Source organism: Arvicola amphibius, chromosome 3 (genome assembly GCF_903992535.2).
Source record: "Arvicola amphibius chromosome 3, mArvAmp1.2, whole genome shotgun sequence".
NCBI classification, from domain to species: Eukaryota; Metazoa; Chordata; class Mammalia; order Rodentia; family Cricetidae; genus Arvicola; species Arvicola amphibius.
Window position 1 is genome coordinate 110,356,072 of NC_052049.1, and position 18,341 is coordinate 110,374,412.

Genomic DNA, 18,341 nt, shown 5'->3' on the forward strand with positions numbered 1-18,341 from the left:
CACACACATAAGATAAAAATAAATGTCTTTAAAATACAGTCTTCAACACACACAGCTTGTTCAATGTGGCTGCCAATCCCTGCTACTGAGTAACTAATTGTACATGGTGAGATGGTGTGGGAAGTTCTTCTGTATATGTGTTGCTTTTATTGGTTAATGAATAAAAAGGTTGTGTGGGCCTATGGCAGGGCAGAATAGAGCAAGGTGGGAATTCCAAGCAGAGATAGAGGAGAAAAGGAGATGGAGTTATAGAGACACACATAGCTGCTGAAGGAGAGAGATGTCCTAGGACCTTAGCAGTAAACCACAAAATAATAGGAGTGGGTTAATTTAAGATGTAAGAGTTAGTTGATAAGAAGCCTGAGCTAATAGGTCAAGCAGTGTTGTAATTAATATAGTCTCTGTGTTATTATTTGGGTTTGGGCAGCTGGGAGACGAACAAGCTATCTCCATCTACAGTGAGACAACAGAGATGGCTCAGCGTCGTGCCTTAATTTCTCAAAAGGCAAGTGAAGGAAAGCTATCAGCATTGTTTAGATGTATCTATTCTGAAAAGGCTTTCTATTTTTAAGACCTTTCATTGCTCACCCAATGTATTCAATATTTGACACAGGAACAAACACACAGTGGGCAGTCAGCAGAGGCTGTCCATGGCTAATTCCATAGGAGACTGGCCAAAGAGAACAGAAAAGAACAGTGTACGGCCTGCAGGAAGAAGAGCTTATCCAAAATGCAGAGGTCCTTCTCCCACTTAACACACAAGGTATAAACACCCTCTGGCAGGAAGAAGCTTGTGTGTGTGTGTGTGTGTGTGTGTGTGTGTGTGTGTATACAGATAAAAGCCAAACAAATTTCAAAATTCAAACACTTAATTTTTAAGTTATTTAAAATGTTTTACTTATGAATATAGTAAATTCTTAGTTACCAAACAGATTTTTTCAACAGACTAGTAATTTTTTAACAGTTTCTGAAATCACCAAAGACATATTTTAATTAACTACATGATTTCTAGGTTCTGAACTGAGTGTGCCTCAACACTTAATCATATTTACTCTACAGACTCACTAATGCGTGTGTGGTTTAGAAATGATCCTGGATATATACTGGCTCTTAGATGCACTCAAGGTTGATATTGTGTGTCTGCCTACAAACACATATTCTGTTGGTCACATCATCACACTGTACTGATGGAAATGGTCATTTACATAATGGATACAACTATACTTATTACCCACTTATTTGTGTCTATATATTAAGAATTACTGCCGGGCGGTGGTGGCGCACGCCTTTAATCCCAGCACTCGGGAGGCAGAGGCAGGCGGATCTCTGTGAGTTCGAGACCAGCCTGGTCTACAAGAGCTGGTTCCAGGACAGGCTCCAAAGCCACAGAGAAACCCTGTCTCGAAAAACCAAAATAATAATAATAATAATAATAATAATAAATAAAAAATAAAAAAAAGAATTACTTCACCAGGTGGTAGTGGCACAAACCTTTAATCCTAGCACTCGGGAGGCAGAGTCAGGAGGATCTCTGTGAATTCGAGACTAGCCTGGTCTACAAGAGCTAGTTCCATGACAGGCTCCAAAGCTACAGAGAAATCCTGTCTCAAAAAAAAACAACAAAAAAAAAAAACAAAAAAAAAAAACAAAAAAAAAACCATAATTACTTTATTTATTTAATTAATACAGAAAGAGGGTAAACACACTGAATCATGGAAATACTACATGTATTGAAGTTTCTTACTACAGAACACAACACATGAAGTAGAAGTTTTTATTTCACCATCTAGTTTAATGTATGAGCCTCCTTTGAAGCCAGATAGAGCCAGCTCAATCCAGCTGATCTTTCCACCAGCAATGCCTTCCCCTTTCTTCTATGGAAGTCATGGCGGAGCTGAGTTGAGGACTAGGAGCAACCAGGAGTCTCAAACTACCTACGCCCTTCCACCGAGTCACTAGACTGCTGCTTCTCCCACCTAGAGCCCCTTCTGGAGATGCCCTCTTTGACTCTGGGGGCAGCCGACAGCACTCTCCTCTCCTCCTCAGGGAGCAGATGGGTACGGAAAGGTGGGGTGGGCCCAACATCGCCCCCCCCCCCCCCAGCACCCACAGAGAGAAAAGGATTCTCTTACAGCAGTTCTCCTTCTCGATCCACTCGGTGCTGAGGATGCCGAAGGAGCGGCAGGCCTCGCCGTAGGCGGCCAGCGAGCCACACAGCTGGAACTTCTTGTGATTGTAGCAGCCGTCCAGGTAGCAGGACTCGTAGAAGGGGAGGGGATCAAGAAGCCCGTAGCAGGGCTGAAAGAAGCCCTTCATGTCGGTGAGCTTCAGGCAGTAGCCGTCACCCTGCATGGTCTGGATGTGCACGTTGTCGCACGTGGCTGCGTATTGGGAGAACTGGAGCTCGTTGCAGCTGGGGGCGAGAGGTCTGGTCAGAATGCGGGAAGCGGAAACCGCCTCTGAGTTCGCCCACAGAAGGTGAGACCACGTCTGTTGTGCCTGCTGGGCTAGCTAGCCCTGGAGCTCATATGATATGCAGATGTCAACTAACTAGCATTGTGACCTTAGGGAAGTCAGGTTCCAACTGTCTCTATCCACTTAAAAAAGTGAAACAATTTCTATTGTTCATAACGCTGGGATAGAGTGCAGATAAAATACCAGAATGGATCAGTAACCAACAGGTATTGATATAGCAGCCATTCACACTTCAATATAGTTCACTGATATCATTGACACAATAATGGTTAACAGCATATTGGCAGAATAACAATGCCAACAATAACGATGCCTACAGAATTAAAGAATGAGGAGGAAATTCAGGAGTTTCTAGCCAGATCAAATTTAGCTATCAGAGATCAAAAGCAGAACTTTTGCAAGAGAGCTGTGTGCAGCTGAAGATAGTTCATAGCAGGAAAACCAAAGAAAGGCAGGAAGAAACAAAACAAAATGAAAACAGAAACACAGCTTCTCCAGGGGCCTAGGACATTGCTTATTCATGGGAAACCCAGAATAGCTTAAATGTCCGAAAGCAGCTGTTCTACCTGTGAGCCACTGAGTGGGATGTAGAGGGACAGGCGGCTCCAAATTAGAAGTAGAATAATCTAGTCCTGGCTTGGCACTCCAAGGACCTCCTCATGCAAATGAGCCATTTAGAATGTTTCTCCAAGTAAAGTAGAGATACCCAACTAGATGCTAAGGTCCTTCCCAGCTCTGGGTCCACTGAGCTACAGAATCATTTACATATCATCTTGACATGATATATTATTCAGCGTTTGCTTAGGGCAAGGCCAGAAGCTTGGAGCACCCTTTCTACAGCTGGGTACTTAGATGGTATCTGACATGTAGGGCATGAAGAGGCCAGGCCATTGGAGAAGGGAAGAAATGTCAGGAAGTAGAAACATGTTCACAGAGCCAGAAAGGTGTCCGCATGATTCTGCAGCTGAGGGAGACGCTAAATCAAGATCCTCTGCAATACCTGTTTAGCTCCGACTCAGCTGGCCAGAGGGGAAGAGGCTGGTAATCACCTCTATAGCCCATGTTTACAGAACGACTTCTTGATTCACAACATCAGTGAAGCCTTCAGGGAAGACTGCAGGTTACTCGAGCAGCCTCAGCACTAGGGAGCAAAGGGCTGCCTTTCTCCAATGTCATCTCTCCATTGCATCCCCAGTAGGGGATCCTAGATCTCAGGTAGATAGCTGTTGACAATTTCAGATTCTAGTCCCAGGCACACTCTTCTGAGTGGCTGAGAGCAGGATCACATGACAACTTAGAATTCTATCATCTAAACCCCGCTCCTGCAGTTGGAAAAATTCCTGGGTCCTCCAATGCACCTAGACTCCAAAGGCCAAACGCAGAGTTCTGCATGACAGGATGGGAAAGAAAGTACACGCCTCATTCACTCCTCCTATGCATGGAGGAAGACTGGAGGAAGGAGTCTGTGGCCATGGTTTGAACTACTGGGATATACTCACCTTTTCTGCATGCCATTGGTCTTCCAGCTCTGGGCCAGCACCACACTGCTCACCACGGGTTTCCCCCGCAAGGTCACGTAATCATCAGTCATGTCCCCATTGAAGTTGCCACAGAGGCCACACACTTTGTTCTGCAGCCTCTCGCTGATGCTGATTTTAATGATGTTGAAACCATTGTAGTATATCTGAATGTCGGGGCTGGTGTCGATCACCAGAAACCCCTCGCTGCTGTAGATTTTGGTTGCCAAGCCAGTTATAAATGGTACATTTACTTGTGTGCCGTTCACCTATTAGATGCAGAAAGATAGGAAGATGGGATTGGCCCATCTTTTCAACAAAGAGCCAGATGTTAAAGGCCCTGTTTTCTCTACCACAGTTACCCAACTCTGCCCTTGTGCTGGGCCATCAACCACCATGTGTAACAAACTGAGTGGCTAGCTTCCAATAAATCTTTATTTACAAAGTCAGACAGGTGAGGTGGCAGCTCAGTCAGCACAGCGCTGCCCTCAAGAGCATGAGGAGATGCTTTTAGTCTCAGAAACCCACAGTGATAAAGATGGGCATGGTGGCTCATTCTTGTAATTCCAGAGCTGGGGAGAGGCTGAAACAGGAGAATCTCCGGGGCTTGTAGGACAGCCCGTCTAAGTCACTCCTCAAGCTCCAGGCAGCTGAGAGACCCCCACCTCAAAAATTAATAAGGAACTAAATAAGCAAACAAATAAATAAAAAGTAAATATGGGCAACCCGAGAAAAGATGCCTGAGGTTGTCCTCTGACTGCCAAACACATCAGAGCACACATGGGTACACATGTGCATCAACACACAGACACAGCAAGTAGGTGTGGTCACAGGCTATAGACTCACCACCCTGCCCTAGAGTTTACAGACATAAACTTATCCCGCGGTTCCCAGAAAGAAAGCAAACTGTAAGAACAGAAAAGTTAAGAGGGAAGAAAACATCAGAATAGTGCGCCTTCCTTGAACAGATAGATTTTTGTGTTAAACTTTCCCCTGCATCTACCAGTTACTGAAAATGACATCATAATCTTGTTCTAAGGAGAGTCCAACATGGTTACAATGGATCTTGGGATGGCTGCCACGTTTATTGCTTTCTTATTTATAATGTGCAAACCTCAGGTCTTCCCAGATGTCTTTTAAACACGGTATTTTCTGCATTTGTCATTTTCCTGGTTTATAAAATGTCTTAGCCTTTGGGATTAGATATAACTTGTTTTTCCTGTGCTTACAAAATCAATTGTATTCCCCCACACCCTTAGTTATTAGTGATGTTCCAGTAAAAAAAAAAAAAAAGGATGGCTTTTTAAAAAATCCTGCCTTTTCTTTTTACTGCCTTGGGGTATTACTTGGCAGTAGTGTCTGTGTGGCTCTCCTGAGGGTCACTTTCACCTCTTCCCGGGTTCCCACCAGCGCAGCTCTGTCCCTGCAGGCCATTTTGCCAAAGGAATTAGAGTGTCAAAACCAGCTCCAGCTTTCCCGGAAGTTAAAAGCTGGTAGTAAAACCCAGATTCTTCCCTTTAAGCTTGCAAAAAGCCAGTCTCTTGCCTGGCACTATATGCCAAGCTATTTGATGACTCCTTAAATAAAGGTTCATTCAATGCTAGATTTAGCTGAGCTGGTAGTGGAAGGCCAATGAAAGGCCCAATATTCCAGAATTTGTACACGGGGCTCTCCTCCTCACATCCCACCTCCTACCTGAGTACACTGTAATGGAGCCTGGATCCATCTTTTGGGTCAACCTGATGTGGTCAGTCTGGTATAGCTGCAGACTGGGGCTCAATAGTTCATTATTTTATTATTTTCCTATGTGGAATGAGTAATGGTATTTAAACCAAATATTAGTTTTGGGGGGTGAGTGGGCCCTTCACATGTGTTTATATACAGGTCTTAGATTTAAATTTTTTTTTTTTTTTTTTGGTTTTTCGAGACAGGGTTTCCCTGTAGTTTCTAGAGGCTGTCCTGGAACTAGCTCTTGTAGACCAGGCTGGCCTCGAACTCAGAGATCCGCCTGCCTCTGCCTCCTGAGTGCTGGGACTAAAGGCGTGCGCCACCACCGCCCGGCTTAGATTTAAAATTTTTAACAGCCAAGGCAATGACCCTAAGGAAGAATCAACCTAAGATAAATTCGACATTTTCTTTCAGTTGGAATGTCATCATGGGGCTGCTGGTGGAGGCGGTTGCTCTACTTGGCTTTATTTGCATCATTGTTTTAATAGGCAAATAAATAAATGCCTGTCTTCTCTATTTAGGGAATGCGTGGCAGAAATGAGGGTTGGTCTTAGTATAAGTGGGCAACATCAAGAATAATTGTAAAGGCTCTTAAAATTTAATGAGATGCCTTTTAGGAATTAATCCAGAGTAAAAGCTGGCTTATCTACCGTTTTATCACCTGGAGCTAGGATGCCAGCCTGCTGTCAATATAGCCTGAGACACTAAGTTCCCTGCAAGGCCTTTGAAATCCTGGGTAACAGAGGCAGTAGCCTATTCTTATGCCCACAGGAGTTTCAGGTTTCAATTCTCTAAAATGTGGCCATGTGTGTAGGATACTTGGAGCAATCCCTTCAACGCAGTTATTTGGGATAAACTACAACGAACAGCCCACTATCAAAGCCCCGGCTCCCTTGGAACATTTCTCAAGAATCAAACCTTGACAGTATTCCGGTCATTGATGAGAATCTGCTCTTCGTTGATGTAGAAATAGACAGGGGAGATGATGGTGAGGTTGGGCGAGGACCACTTGTCGAAGTTGATGATGAGCTGGAAGGAGATGTCCGGCAGCTTCTGGCAGATGGTGGAAAGCACGAAGGCGCAGTTGGCCGGGAAACGCAGGAAGGCGCCATCGAAGGTGCGGAAGACGCCACCCCCTGCCGCTAAGCAGTAGGAGGTCTTGGTGCTGAAGCAGCCACGCACCCCACTGCGCAGGGCGCACTCCTCGTCTGACTTGCACTGGCGTGGATCGCACTGGATCAGGTTGCGCCTGAAGCAGCGGCAGCGCCTTGTGCAGTCTCCATTCCAGAATAGCTGCTTGGGCTGGAAGAGAGGTGCCATTGGAGTTAAACTGTGACCTCGGATTGCCCTGGAGACCCCAGAGCCCAGCCTAGCCTCCCTTTCATAGGGCTTAGCATTAGAGAGTGGAAGAGAAGTTGCCTGGATTCAAACACATATCCCTTTAATACAATTCAGAGGCCAAAGAATACGCAATTTAGACTCTATTGGTTTCAATCAAGAACTCTGGCTGGGGTTGTTGAACTAATCAGAGCCTACCCGAATGTGCAGCCAGAAGTTAGAGGAGGTAGATGAAGAGGGAAAATGCGATGTAGATTTTCTTAAGCCTGAGAATCATGCTTCTAAGAAATGCAGGCTCCCCTTTAAGACTAAATTTAAATTCACTTGGGAATGGGAGAGCGGTGCTTTAAATCTCAACCAGTCAAAAGAAAACGATAATCAACTCCTATGAGCAGCCACTTCACCGTTTCCCAAGGCTCACCCTTCCGAGCACCTGCCCTCACCCCAGCCTGCTTCTGATTTGCCTCTACTGCAAGCGCCTCCATTTCCCGGGGCTCTGAAGGTGACATGGCCAGCCAACACCTAGGTCTTTTTCCTTTCCTCTATGAAAAGAAAGCTCTAGGATCAGGTCACTCGCCAGTCAGTCCCAGCCCTGTCACCCTGTATACGCCATCTGGGGATCATCACTAACTCCCATAGTGAGTTTGCTCATCTGAACTGGAGATCATAATCACATCTCACCGGGCAGGCAGTGGTGAAGGTCAAACTAAACACGACATGCAAAGCACATTTCCCAGCATCAAGTAACAACCTGATATATGCTCACTGTTGTTACTCTTACAGAAGAGCCACTCCGCCTCCTTCAGAGGCTTTACACAAGATCATTTAAATGCCTATGGCACAAGGTCTCCTCATGGAGGAGACGTTGGTTTATATTCTTCCCCAGATGGGCAGCAATCTGCAGACACAATTCTACTTGATAGAGATTATAGCGTGAACCTTGTACTTGCTCTAGATTGGGAATGTTGGGGAACAATGATGGCCGTCCACGTGGGAGGACCACAGTAAGTAGACAATGAGAGAAAGTGCTGTGCCATGTCTTTCCGGCTGAGCATCTCTTGTCAGACCTACTAAGAACTAGAGGAGTTTGGATTGGGGAGTTTTTCAGACTTGGAATTGGAGTAGTTGCACATATATGATGAGCTATCTTGGGAATAGGAGCCATGTTCAAACATGAAATTCATTTTATATTTCATATATTCATTCTACATTTAGCCTGGCAATTTAATATGATGTTTTACATGTCTTGTGTCAAAGTTTCATAGAGCGAATTTTTTTTTTTTTTTTTTTTTTTGCCTATAGCATCAGGTCAGTGCTCAAAGGACTTTATATTCTGCAGCATTTTGTATTTCAGATTTTTGGATCGAGATGTGTAATTTATATCAATTTAGCAGACATAAAAGATGTCTTAAGATGCACAAAGGGGCCGATGATTCTCTCGGGTCCCTGTTTTCTTCTTTCACTACAGATTTCACAATCCCCCGAGACTGACTGATTGCCACTCAGATTCAAGGGCCAGCGGAGGCCAAGCTCTTCCCACCAGTGTGTCACTCATCCTCCAAGTGAAGACATCAGGAGCCAGGTCCCCGCTCCTCCTAGGTCTGGAACACATCCCGGGTCCCAGAAGCCTCACAAACTGGCTTCATTTCTCTTATCAGATTTATACAATCATTGAGTGGTTGGCCTGGCCTCTGTTTGATAAGAACACAGACTTTCCATTGGTGGGAAGGAAAAGATAACCTGATGTTTGTAGATATGATCAGGGGTAAATAATTCATCCACAGAAGAACTTGATTGCAAAACCAGCACCAAAGGGAAGTGCCTGGCCCCATGCTGCTTTCTTTACCTTAATTAGACATGACAACGACAGCTGGGTGATTACCCTACATGCTAATGACTAGATGTGTTCTCTCTTTATTTCCAAAGAAATCTGCTGTATAAACAAGCCTCCGAGCTTGTTTGAATTGAGGCAAATGGATGTGGATTATTTGTTCTGTGACTTTGTCACTTCCCGGATAGAAGCTGTTGTCAAAACCCACTGACTTTCCGATGAAAAACCAGATAATAATGTTGATAGAACTGATAGCTGCCAAGGGTTGTTATGAGACTTTCTGGGAGATTTCAAGTGTTCTATATGCATCATTTACTAACATGTCTGGATCTTTTCTTTTATTTACAAAATGTTTCTCAAAAGAATAAGAGCCACCACCATAACAACAACACTACCAATCACTGAAGGACTGGACGCCTGGTGCCAGGCTGGGCAACCAGCATGGGTCATATGGATGACCCTATTGAGAAGCCACTGTCGGCTACATTTCATTCATAGGAGGCAGAAGGTCAGGGAAATGAGACAGTTGGCTCAATGTCACCTTCCAACAGTGAGACAGGCAGGGCCAAGCTCAAATCCTGTTCCCTTCGGCCACGCTGACACTTAGGATCCCTGTGGAGGGGTGCATGACACAGCGAATAGACAGACATATTTGGGCTGTCTCCAGGCTAGGAGCAGAGTTTAGAAGTGTGCTCTTTGAGTCTGGAACCTGGTTATAATCGCTCCCCGATGAGGAGAACACCGAAATGATTTTCTTCCTCTGCTTTTCAAATGATCTTCCTAAGAGTTAAGTTGGGCCCTAGTTCTCTGGAGACGCCTTCTTTCTAATTCTACTATTCTGTTATGTTTACCCTGTCTTTCTGATACAACCTCCAAATGTCTTTTCCAATGAAAACGAAATTGAGCATAATGCCTACATTTCTATTCTTCTATGTATTCCCCAAATAAAGGCCGCTCAGTCAATCTCAAATGAGTCAAAGCATCTTTACAGAAAGGAGACATTATTTATTTTTGCCTAGTCGAGTTCCAGTTCAGACACTTCAATTAGATTTCTGGCAAGCTCTCCTACCTTCATTTAAAATTGATCTGCTCTGTGGGGCATCAGTTTTCACTTGTTGATATGCTATTTTGTAATTGTTCCCTTCTTTAAAGCACAATTTTTGTTTCTCTCCCGAATAGGTATTTTTAAGTCCCTTAAGGGAATACACTTCCTTGTCCTCTGAATGCTACTCAAACGGTGGCTGGCACACGGCCAATGAATGCTCAGCGTGTGGAGTTAACTGTCTGCTCACTCACATGTAAATAAAGATTGGTCTTGAGGCAGCAGGACTGGCTGAAGACCTTCTCGTCAAGGCTCCTTTAGCTTGGTGTTATGGAACATTAACTACCAGAGGGCTAGAGATGTGCCTCCACGGTAGAACACTCTCCCAACGTGTTCGAGGACCTGAGTTCTATCCCTAGTGCTGCCTCTTCTCCCAAATCTAAATAGTAAAATGATTTAGCAAGCCAGTGTGTTTTCTTGGGAAATGTGGAAGAGGGGCTTCTTGGTCGGCATTCTGTGTCTGTTCTCCTGCCCCCACCCCGGTAGAAGCAAAAGGTGGGATGAAAGCTGGAGACAAGCGGTCCAGACTCAACTTTCTAGGGATGATAGCTGAATGACAAATGGCACACATGTGGGTGCTTCAATAGCCAGAGAGGGCAGGCCACTCCTCCCAGCCTCCAGCCCCATATTTTCTGCTTAAAAACATCCTTAACGGAGACAGCCACAAATGTCAGATTCACAGCCACTGTATTTCCAAACTAGAGCCCTGTCGGAAGCTTTCAGAGCAAGATTTACAGGGAGCTAGTCAGAAAGGCATGAGAGAGAGAGGAGGAGGAGGCCTTGCCCATGCAGAGGAGGCAGGAGAGTGAGGCCTGGCTGCAATTCCAAACCTCACAGAGAGCAAAGGCCTCCCCAGAACACTCCTTAACTTCCCGGCTAACTGCCCGGCGTCAGCTCACCTACCCTACAGTAAGCCCCACGTTGGTCATAACAGAGCAGGGAACCTGGGCACTTCTGGCTGCCCCCTTGGCCTTGTAGAGAAGCCAGGCTGGCGTGGAGGAAGAGGCCGGATGCCTCCTATACCCACCTCATAGTATTTGCCATCCGAGTAGCAGCCGCAGTTGTGGGGCAAGATGCAGCTCTTGCCATTGAGGACATAGCCGGCGTCACACTGGCAGCCCTCCACACAGTAGTGATTGCAGTCACTCTTCAGGCGGATGGCAGCACAGCGAGGCTGGCAGACGCTCACACAGCTCTCATAGTGGCTGTTGGGAGGGCAGGTGACCGCTGGAACAGAAGGGACTAGTCACAAGGAGCTGTAAATGGCTTTCTCGCAGCCTTGCTTAGGGAGGTAGAGGGTGTGGGGCGAGGGAAGAGGTGTGAGGCTTGCCGCTCTCCCTCACTCATACCCTTTGCTTTTGAAAAGCCTCTGCCCAATTTCCTATCCTCTAAATAACAGCCTGGTGTGCAGAGAGAAGGGACTGGAGTCTCCTCACAGAATCTTCATCCTTTCTTCAGCATTAGCTTTTGCGATCTTTATTGCCTGCCACTGTGAAAACTCACCAGACACAACAAATCCCCGCTTGGGCTAGAAAAGGCATGCGCACCAGCCCCGCATCCCGGGCTTCATTCATATTGATCCTCTTATTCATATCCTGCTTCTCCCAACTGCCCATTCTTCGGGTCCCACTTAGAGAAACATGATGTAGTGCCTTCCTCCTGTTATCAATATCAGTTACCCTCACCTCAGAACTTCTACAGACCCTTCCGTCTATCTAAACTGATAGACAGACTCCCAGGCTACGTGATGTCTGAAAATTTGTGTGTGTATGTGTGTAAATCAATTATGTGCTACTGGTTCTGACTTGCATCTAAAACTGCATCTATGGAAGGTAGGGAAAATACTGGTGAATAACGATGGGTCCCAGAATAAAATACAAACAGGCTTCTTAGGATCTCTAAGGTTTAGCTTCTTTGTGTAGATATTGCAGATACCAACAGCACCTAAATTTGTATGCTTAGAAGAGCGCTGGGCATGTAGTGTTCAATAAGTATTAACCAAACATTAAAGCAAGTCTTGCTTGAAGGTTTTATAGATGCTGCCATCTTAATCAATGCACACTAAAAGCACAACAACCATTCATGTGGAAACTTCTACTCTACAATATATGGACAGTTTGGGGGGGGGGTTATCCTTCATCTAGTGGTAAAGGGGTTCCTTTAGAGTACATAGTCCTAAAATTTTTAAGGCATGGGTATGTTCACATAAGCACTACCATAGTATGGTATCATAGTTTTGAAAAATATTTAGTTCAAAAGATAATATCCTCGTGCCATAGGAAATACAAACTGCCCGAGTGCAGTAACTAACAAATTACAGTGGATCCTTGCATAAATCGTCTATGCATATAGATGCATGCACACGCATCTTCTCCGCAGCCTTGGCTTTTACATAAATGGGAGCATAATCTACAAACCTCGCTGCACATTGCTTTTTAATGACGATATTTCTTGCATTCGGCCTCAAATTATTGTCTTTACACAGCTTCAGGGTGTGTGCCTTTTATGTGAATATCATTGTACGTGTACTTTTGCCCTTACAAGTTAGGCTACAGAATAAGTTCCTAAACGTGGAATTTTTTAAGTCAAAGGATAGCAACCCCTTTATTATTGTTGTTGTTACTGCTGCTACCACTGCTTCAGTGCTGGAGAGGCAACCCAGGTCTCACACCTGCTAGGTAAGCGCTCTGCCGTTGAGCTATGCTACCAGCCCCTCAGGTGTGGCGGATACCATTGAACGGTCCTGAAAGAGAAGCGCGTGCGCCAATGAATGAAGGAGAGTCAGTCTTCTGAGATCTTGATGACTACAACCAAAATCTCTGATTTCCGGAAATGTGGAAAGTTAAAAGAAAGCTATTTCTGCTGCTTGTGCATTAAGTTAACATTTCTTTGAGCCTTATTATCTTTTCATTTGTTTATAATCATTTTTCTGTCTCCTGAGAATCGCTTTTTCTCACCCATTACACACTGTGTTGTTGAAGTTCCTTCTTATTAAACTGTAAGTGCTTTTTACAAATTAAAAATGTGCTTTTGTGTGCCGCATGTATTATAAAATGCTTATCATTTGTCTCTGACTTTGCTTCTTTTTTTTAAAAAAATTCACTTTTTTAATTATGTTTTTGCCATGTGGAGAGGTAAAGATTTTTTATGAGGTCAAGTTTATCTGATTTTCCTCAACAGCTTTGATTGGGGGGGGGGGAAACAAACTCCTTTGTTTCATTCAAGTACTTTTATAATTCAGTTTTTAAATGTTTAATCTTTATCATCGCTAGACTTCATGTTGTATCCAGAAGTGAAGGGAAGATTAAACTCTTATTTTTCCCAGAGAGTTTCCCCACCATCTTCTTACAATTTATTAGGCAAACCTTCCTTTCCTCAAGCTATCTGAAACCAGCTTTGCTATATATCAAATCTATTGATTAGGTGACCATGTCTTTTGCTGACCTGCTCATCTTTTCACGGGTTTGTCTTTCCATTACTGTGGTTTATTCTTGTTATCTGCTGCTAGCTAACGTCACCCTGAGAAAGTATTAACAGTGAGTGAGTGTTAGTTTATTAATGTGATATTAATACTATTAATAGAGAATATTAGAGGTAAAATAGAGCCATTTTCGTATCTCGGAAGGCACTTATTTCTCTTTCTCTATATTTAATATTTAAGACCTTGGATTCTTCCCTGGCATCCAAACAGCAATGGAAACATGGTGACTGATCAATAGACACCTGATTGTCAAAATCAAATCTTCAAATTTCAGAAACTGATTTATTGCTCCTCTCGCCCCAAATGTGCTTCTGAAAGCTGGAGAATGATGACTGGTCACATGTACTGTGTCCAAGAACATGACTCTTGTTGACCTACTTAAAATCAAGCCTGGGTGGATGGCAGGGTGCACAGATCCCAAGGAAAAGCAATGTGACAGAATGGAACAGACAAGCTCTTTGGAATCAGGCTGACCTGACTCCGAACACTGACTCTACCATTAGCTGGCAGGGTCACCTTGCACAGGTTCCTTATGTTCTCCGAACTCATTTCCTCCCCTATAAAATGGGGGTGATTCTGCAGCTCTCTTACCAAGCAGCTGCTAAAATGAGATCGTTTGGAAGCTGCTAGTTCCTTCTTCCCTTTCCCTTCCTGTGAGTAACAAAGGCGCTTTGTTCTTCCACGATTTAGATGGGGTTGTGGATGGCGGGACTAGTTGTAGTAGCTATTCATTTTTAAAAATTAATCTACAGGAGTCTGTTAGATTTGTGGGGGAATAAGTAAAACAAATCCTTAATGTTTAAACGCTGATGAAGGGAAACCCCAAAACAATTATGCTAATTGGTTTTGACTGTTCATATGCCAAGTGCTTAGGTGGGCATCAGAGAGGCATCGGTTCCTGATGGCCAATAGGGCAAGGCTATCTCTATACGCACTTTCCCTCTTCCCCAAGTTGCTTTCTTTTTACACTGTCTGCTTTCCAGTTTCCCCTCTAGAAAGTCCACAAGTTACATCTTGAATAGGGCCTGGAAACAGCAAGAGCTAAGGAGGACTACTTAGCTACAATTTGTGCCTCTTACTGTGTTCTCACCATCTTCTCTCTAAGTCCCACATGGAGCAAGTAAAATTAGCTCAACAGCCTCAGTTGATGGGATTTTAGGTGGGGTTAGTAATTAAGACCATTTATCTCCCATTTTTCCTCCAAGGCCATTTGTTCAACGTGGGTAGAGAGGTTTTCAATGCATTTACAAATAAGGTAATTGAGTAATAAATTATCCCATTGATAGGAGCAGCCGATATTGTTGAGAAAAATTGGCATTTTACCTTGTAACCAATAAAGCGCATGTTGAATGGGCAGTTTGGTTTACTCCCACTAAGTAAAAAAAGGTTTACTTTTCCCTGAAAGTGCAGTTCTTATACCTAACGTGTGAATGATGCATTGGGTTAATTTTTAGAGGAATGATGACCTCCAACTTCCCAGAGGTCAAAGTCGCCTAGGATTCAAAGGACCTTGTCAGGCCAGGCTTTTTGTGAATGTCTCGCTCAAATTGGAAAGCTAAGCCACCAGTGACCCCGCCTTGTTTCCCACACCACCCACAAACCATCTTCAGAGGATACGTTGGTCCTCTAGATCTAGCTTCCCTCTTTCTCACCCATTCACAGCTACCATCCTCCCATCTGCCCCGCATCTGGAATCTTTACCCCTGGTTTGAAAGGCTGAAACAGGAAAAGCTAAGTCACTCTGCATTAGGAACCTTTCTTAGTCAAAGTGTCAGCCTGGGACAAACTGGGGGCAGCTGGTCTGTGCAGGGGTGGCATCTAAGCTTGACAGTCTGAGGCAGGCAGACTTCAGCCTCAGTGCCACGAACGGAAGTCTCCATGACTAGGTTAACCAATGCACACAGAAGGCAACCAGTGTAGGGGCAGAGCTTTGAAGAGAAAAGAAGACCTGGTTGGGAGGACAGGAGGAAATGGAAACTCTTCTTCATATCCTCTCGTCACAAGTCAAGTTCCCTCACAGTAACTCTGCCTTCAGACAGAGGGGCCTATGGCTTCCTAACTCAATTCTTTCTCCTTCCCACAAGTGACAAAAGCTGAGGCCCATTAGTTGAGGTTGAGATCTTGGTGATGGTAGCTCCTTTAATTCATTGCCTTAGTCGTCACAGTTAGACATGATGGAATTTGGCATACATTATACCTGACTGTCCCTCCCCCACAGCCATTCCAGAAAACCAGTGCCAATGAGCGAGGCTCCAGAGGAAGAGCTAGCTCCCTGTGACAGGCCTCAAGAAACAGCAGGCTGAAGCTCCCCCTTACAAACCTGCTTTCTGATTCCACGCCATGCTCAGGTCTCTCTGCCAAGAGCCTGTTTTTCAGACGTAGAGGAAGGCAAGCACTCCAGTCCCCCTGCACTGACTCCAGTGAATCCCCAGTAGCCCTGGAGATTGTTCTAGGCCCAGGACTTTCGTGAGCACATTTGTTTGAAAACACTAGAGGCTGATTTATCTGGACAGTCATCCACAACATCATGTCTGCCACCTTCCTTGCTTGAGAACTGAACTTGGATGATACAGTCTCGGAATCTCTTCCCTCCCCTCTCTCTTCTCCACACCCCAAACCGTTTTCACGAATCCAATGGCTGTGTATGGAATGCAGACTGATCATTGAAACACAATAGCTCTGCATCCAAATCTCCCATTTCCAGGATGAAAATGAAAGTTTGTTCTCTGTGAAGCCTGCTGCACCCCTTATTTAGAGTTCCGAGCATCCAGCATTAATTTGCAACCTTTTTATACAATCAGATCATTTATACAAAGCAATGTGCTATAGTTAATGAGAATAGGATAGGAAAATAGGGTGTAACAGGTTAACTAAAGACTCATGGTGGCTTCATCATCAACCTTTTCCTACAGGCACGTACTGAATGCCGGCAAGTACTCCAGCTAACTCTTCTCCTATAGTTTATAGTTCACTAGTGTAGCACATGGGTATGGGGTGAGAAGGTCAAATCCCAACCTTGCCATTGAGACTGTCTAACCTTAGTCAAGTAACTCAGCTCCTATGAGTTTCAATTTCATCTTGCCTATTTGGGTTATTGAAAAGAACCAATGAGATAACATTGATTAGAGTATTTTAGCAGAGGTTTTGACTCACAGCAAATCATTAATATAATACTACCACCTAGCATTTATTGTGTGCTGAGATTCCAATGATTTGATTTTACCCTTTTGATATTACTGTGGATAAATGGTACAGGCAGCACTATAGATGCTCTTCGGAGAGGAAGCTGAGTACCAGGTAGGGAAGTGAGTGGGTTAAACTGATCCTTAAGGACCATGTTGAGGCTAGAATCTGTGAATTCTACTCCCTTTTCTAATGCTCTTAATATTCTACAGTCATGAAGTCAAGACTATATATATATGTGTGTGTATGCATTGTATATATGTATAATATATATTATATATGTATATGTGTGTGTGTGTCAGACAGAATGACATATAAAAGGAAGGTATATAAGTTGTCCATGCAATTATGGACCCATGAGGTTCAAGAGTAAATGAACAAACTAACCATCCAACTCTTCCCCTGTTAGTCTCTGGGGAGCATTTTATTGTGTACTTTGAATTCAAATGCAGCATGTGGCGTTCTGTGCATTAGATATCTGGTCTCATTCCATTCTCCAAGGCAACCCATCAAATTCATGGTGTTGGCCCCTCTCTACAGGGAAAGAAAGGAAACTGTAGGAGGCTACAACTTCTGTTTGAGATAGTGGACTCGGTCACAGAGTGCATACCCTAAAGTCACTCTTCTCAATTTGCTCTCGCTGCTGTGGAGCTGGGAGACCAGCCTCTCACATCTGTCTACATAAAGAGGAGCAAGACAGAAAGACAGAAGACGAACTCACTGCAGGATGTGTAGTTCCTCCAACCGGTCACTGCAATCCCTTGAGTCTGGCAGGTGCTGGCATAGTTTTGTAGCCAGCTGCAGGCTGTCTGCACAGCACCCCCATCAATACAGGAGTCAAACAGACAGTTTTTGTAGAAGAAGGTGGGGTTGACTTTGCTGTGACACTTGGCAAAGCCAGCATCCTGGTTGGGGATGAGGCCACACAGCTGTTGTACTTTGGAGAAACCTTCAACCTTGGCACAGGATGGGCAGCGGTCCCCACAGCCCACCTGGCAGAAGGTGTCTCTCTTCACCCAGCTCTGCCCAAACTCGTTGATGCTCAGTGCAAGCAGCCCCATGGGCATCTCCAAGTCATCATCAGGGTTGCCATTGTAGCGGCCACAAAGGCCATAGGTGCTGTTCTGCATGCTCCGGGGAAGAGTGATGGAGAGGAAGGTTTTCCAGTCATACACAACCTTCAGGCCAAAGTCAGTCTCCACCACCACGTGAAAGCCAAAAGAAAAGATGTTTATCTTCCCTTGTCCTAACTTCAGGGGCAGGTACAATCGCTCATCGTTGACCTGTGAGAGACAGAGAAGAGAAGAGAAGAGAAAAGCCCAGTTGGCCTAAGGATTTCTCAGACCTCCCAGTCATAAGTTTCTTGAAGGACAGAACACATTCCATAGGGGGCTTGCCCAGGTAGAACACGGACTTTGTATGTATATGTTTATGCCAGTCAATTCTTATTATTAGGATGTGAACAGACTTAAATGACTATCCTTTGTACACTAATATACCTATTTATTTCCATGCCTTCTGTTTGTTTATACAGCATTCTTTTCCCCTAAGAGTTCAAATTGTTTTCTCTAAGGTAATGAGAGGGTAATAAAAATTCAATTAACACTGAGAATAAAATACCAAAACTTAGAACTCCTGTGTTTCTATTTCTAGCTCTACTGTGGATTTATTTTAGGCAATCTCCAA

The 18,341-nt window shown here is 44.3% G+C and overlaps 1 protein-coding gene across 1 annotated transcript in view; it reads right to left on the reverse strand.

Annotated features, from left to right (window-relative positions):
* Tecta (tectorin alpha) overlaps positions 1 to 18,341 on the reverse strand; it is a 71,557-nt gene that overhangs the window by 11,889 nt on the left and 41,327 nt on the right. The window contains exons 13-17 of the mRNA XM_038322198.1: positions 17,377 to 17,938; positions 11,019 to 11,218; positions 6,639 to 7,022; positions 3,975 to 4,261; positions 2,133 to 2,428 (exon numbers count right to left, since the gene is read on the reverse strand). Coding sequence (XP_038178126.1) covers positions 2,133 to 2,428; positions 3,975 to 4,261; positions 6,639 to 7,022; positions 11,019 to 11,218; positions 17,377 to 17,938 — 1,729 coding nt within the window. The remainder of the gene's footprint in view (positions 1 to 2,132; positions 2,429 to 3,974; positions 4,262 to 6,638; positions 7,023 to 11,018; positions 11,219 to 17,376; positions 17,939 to 18,341) is intronic.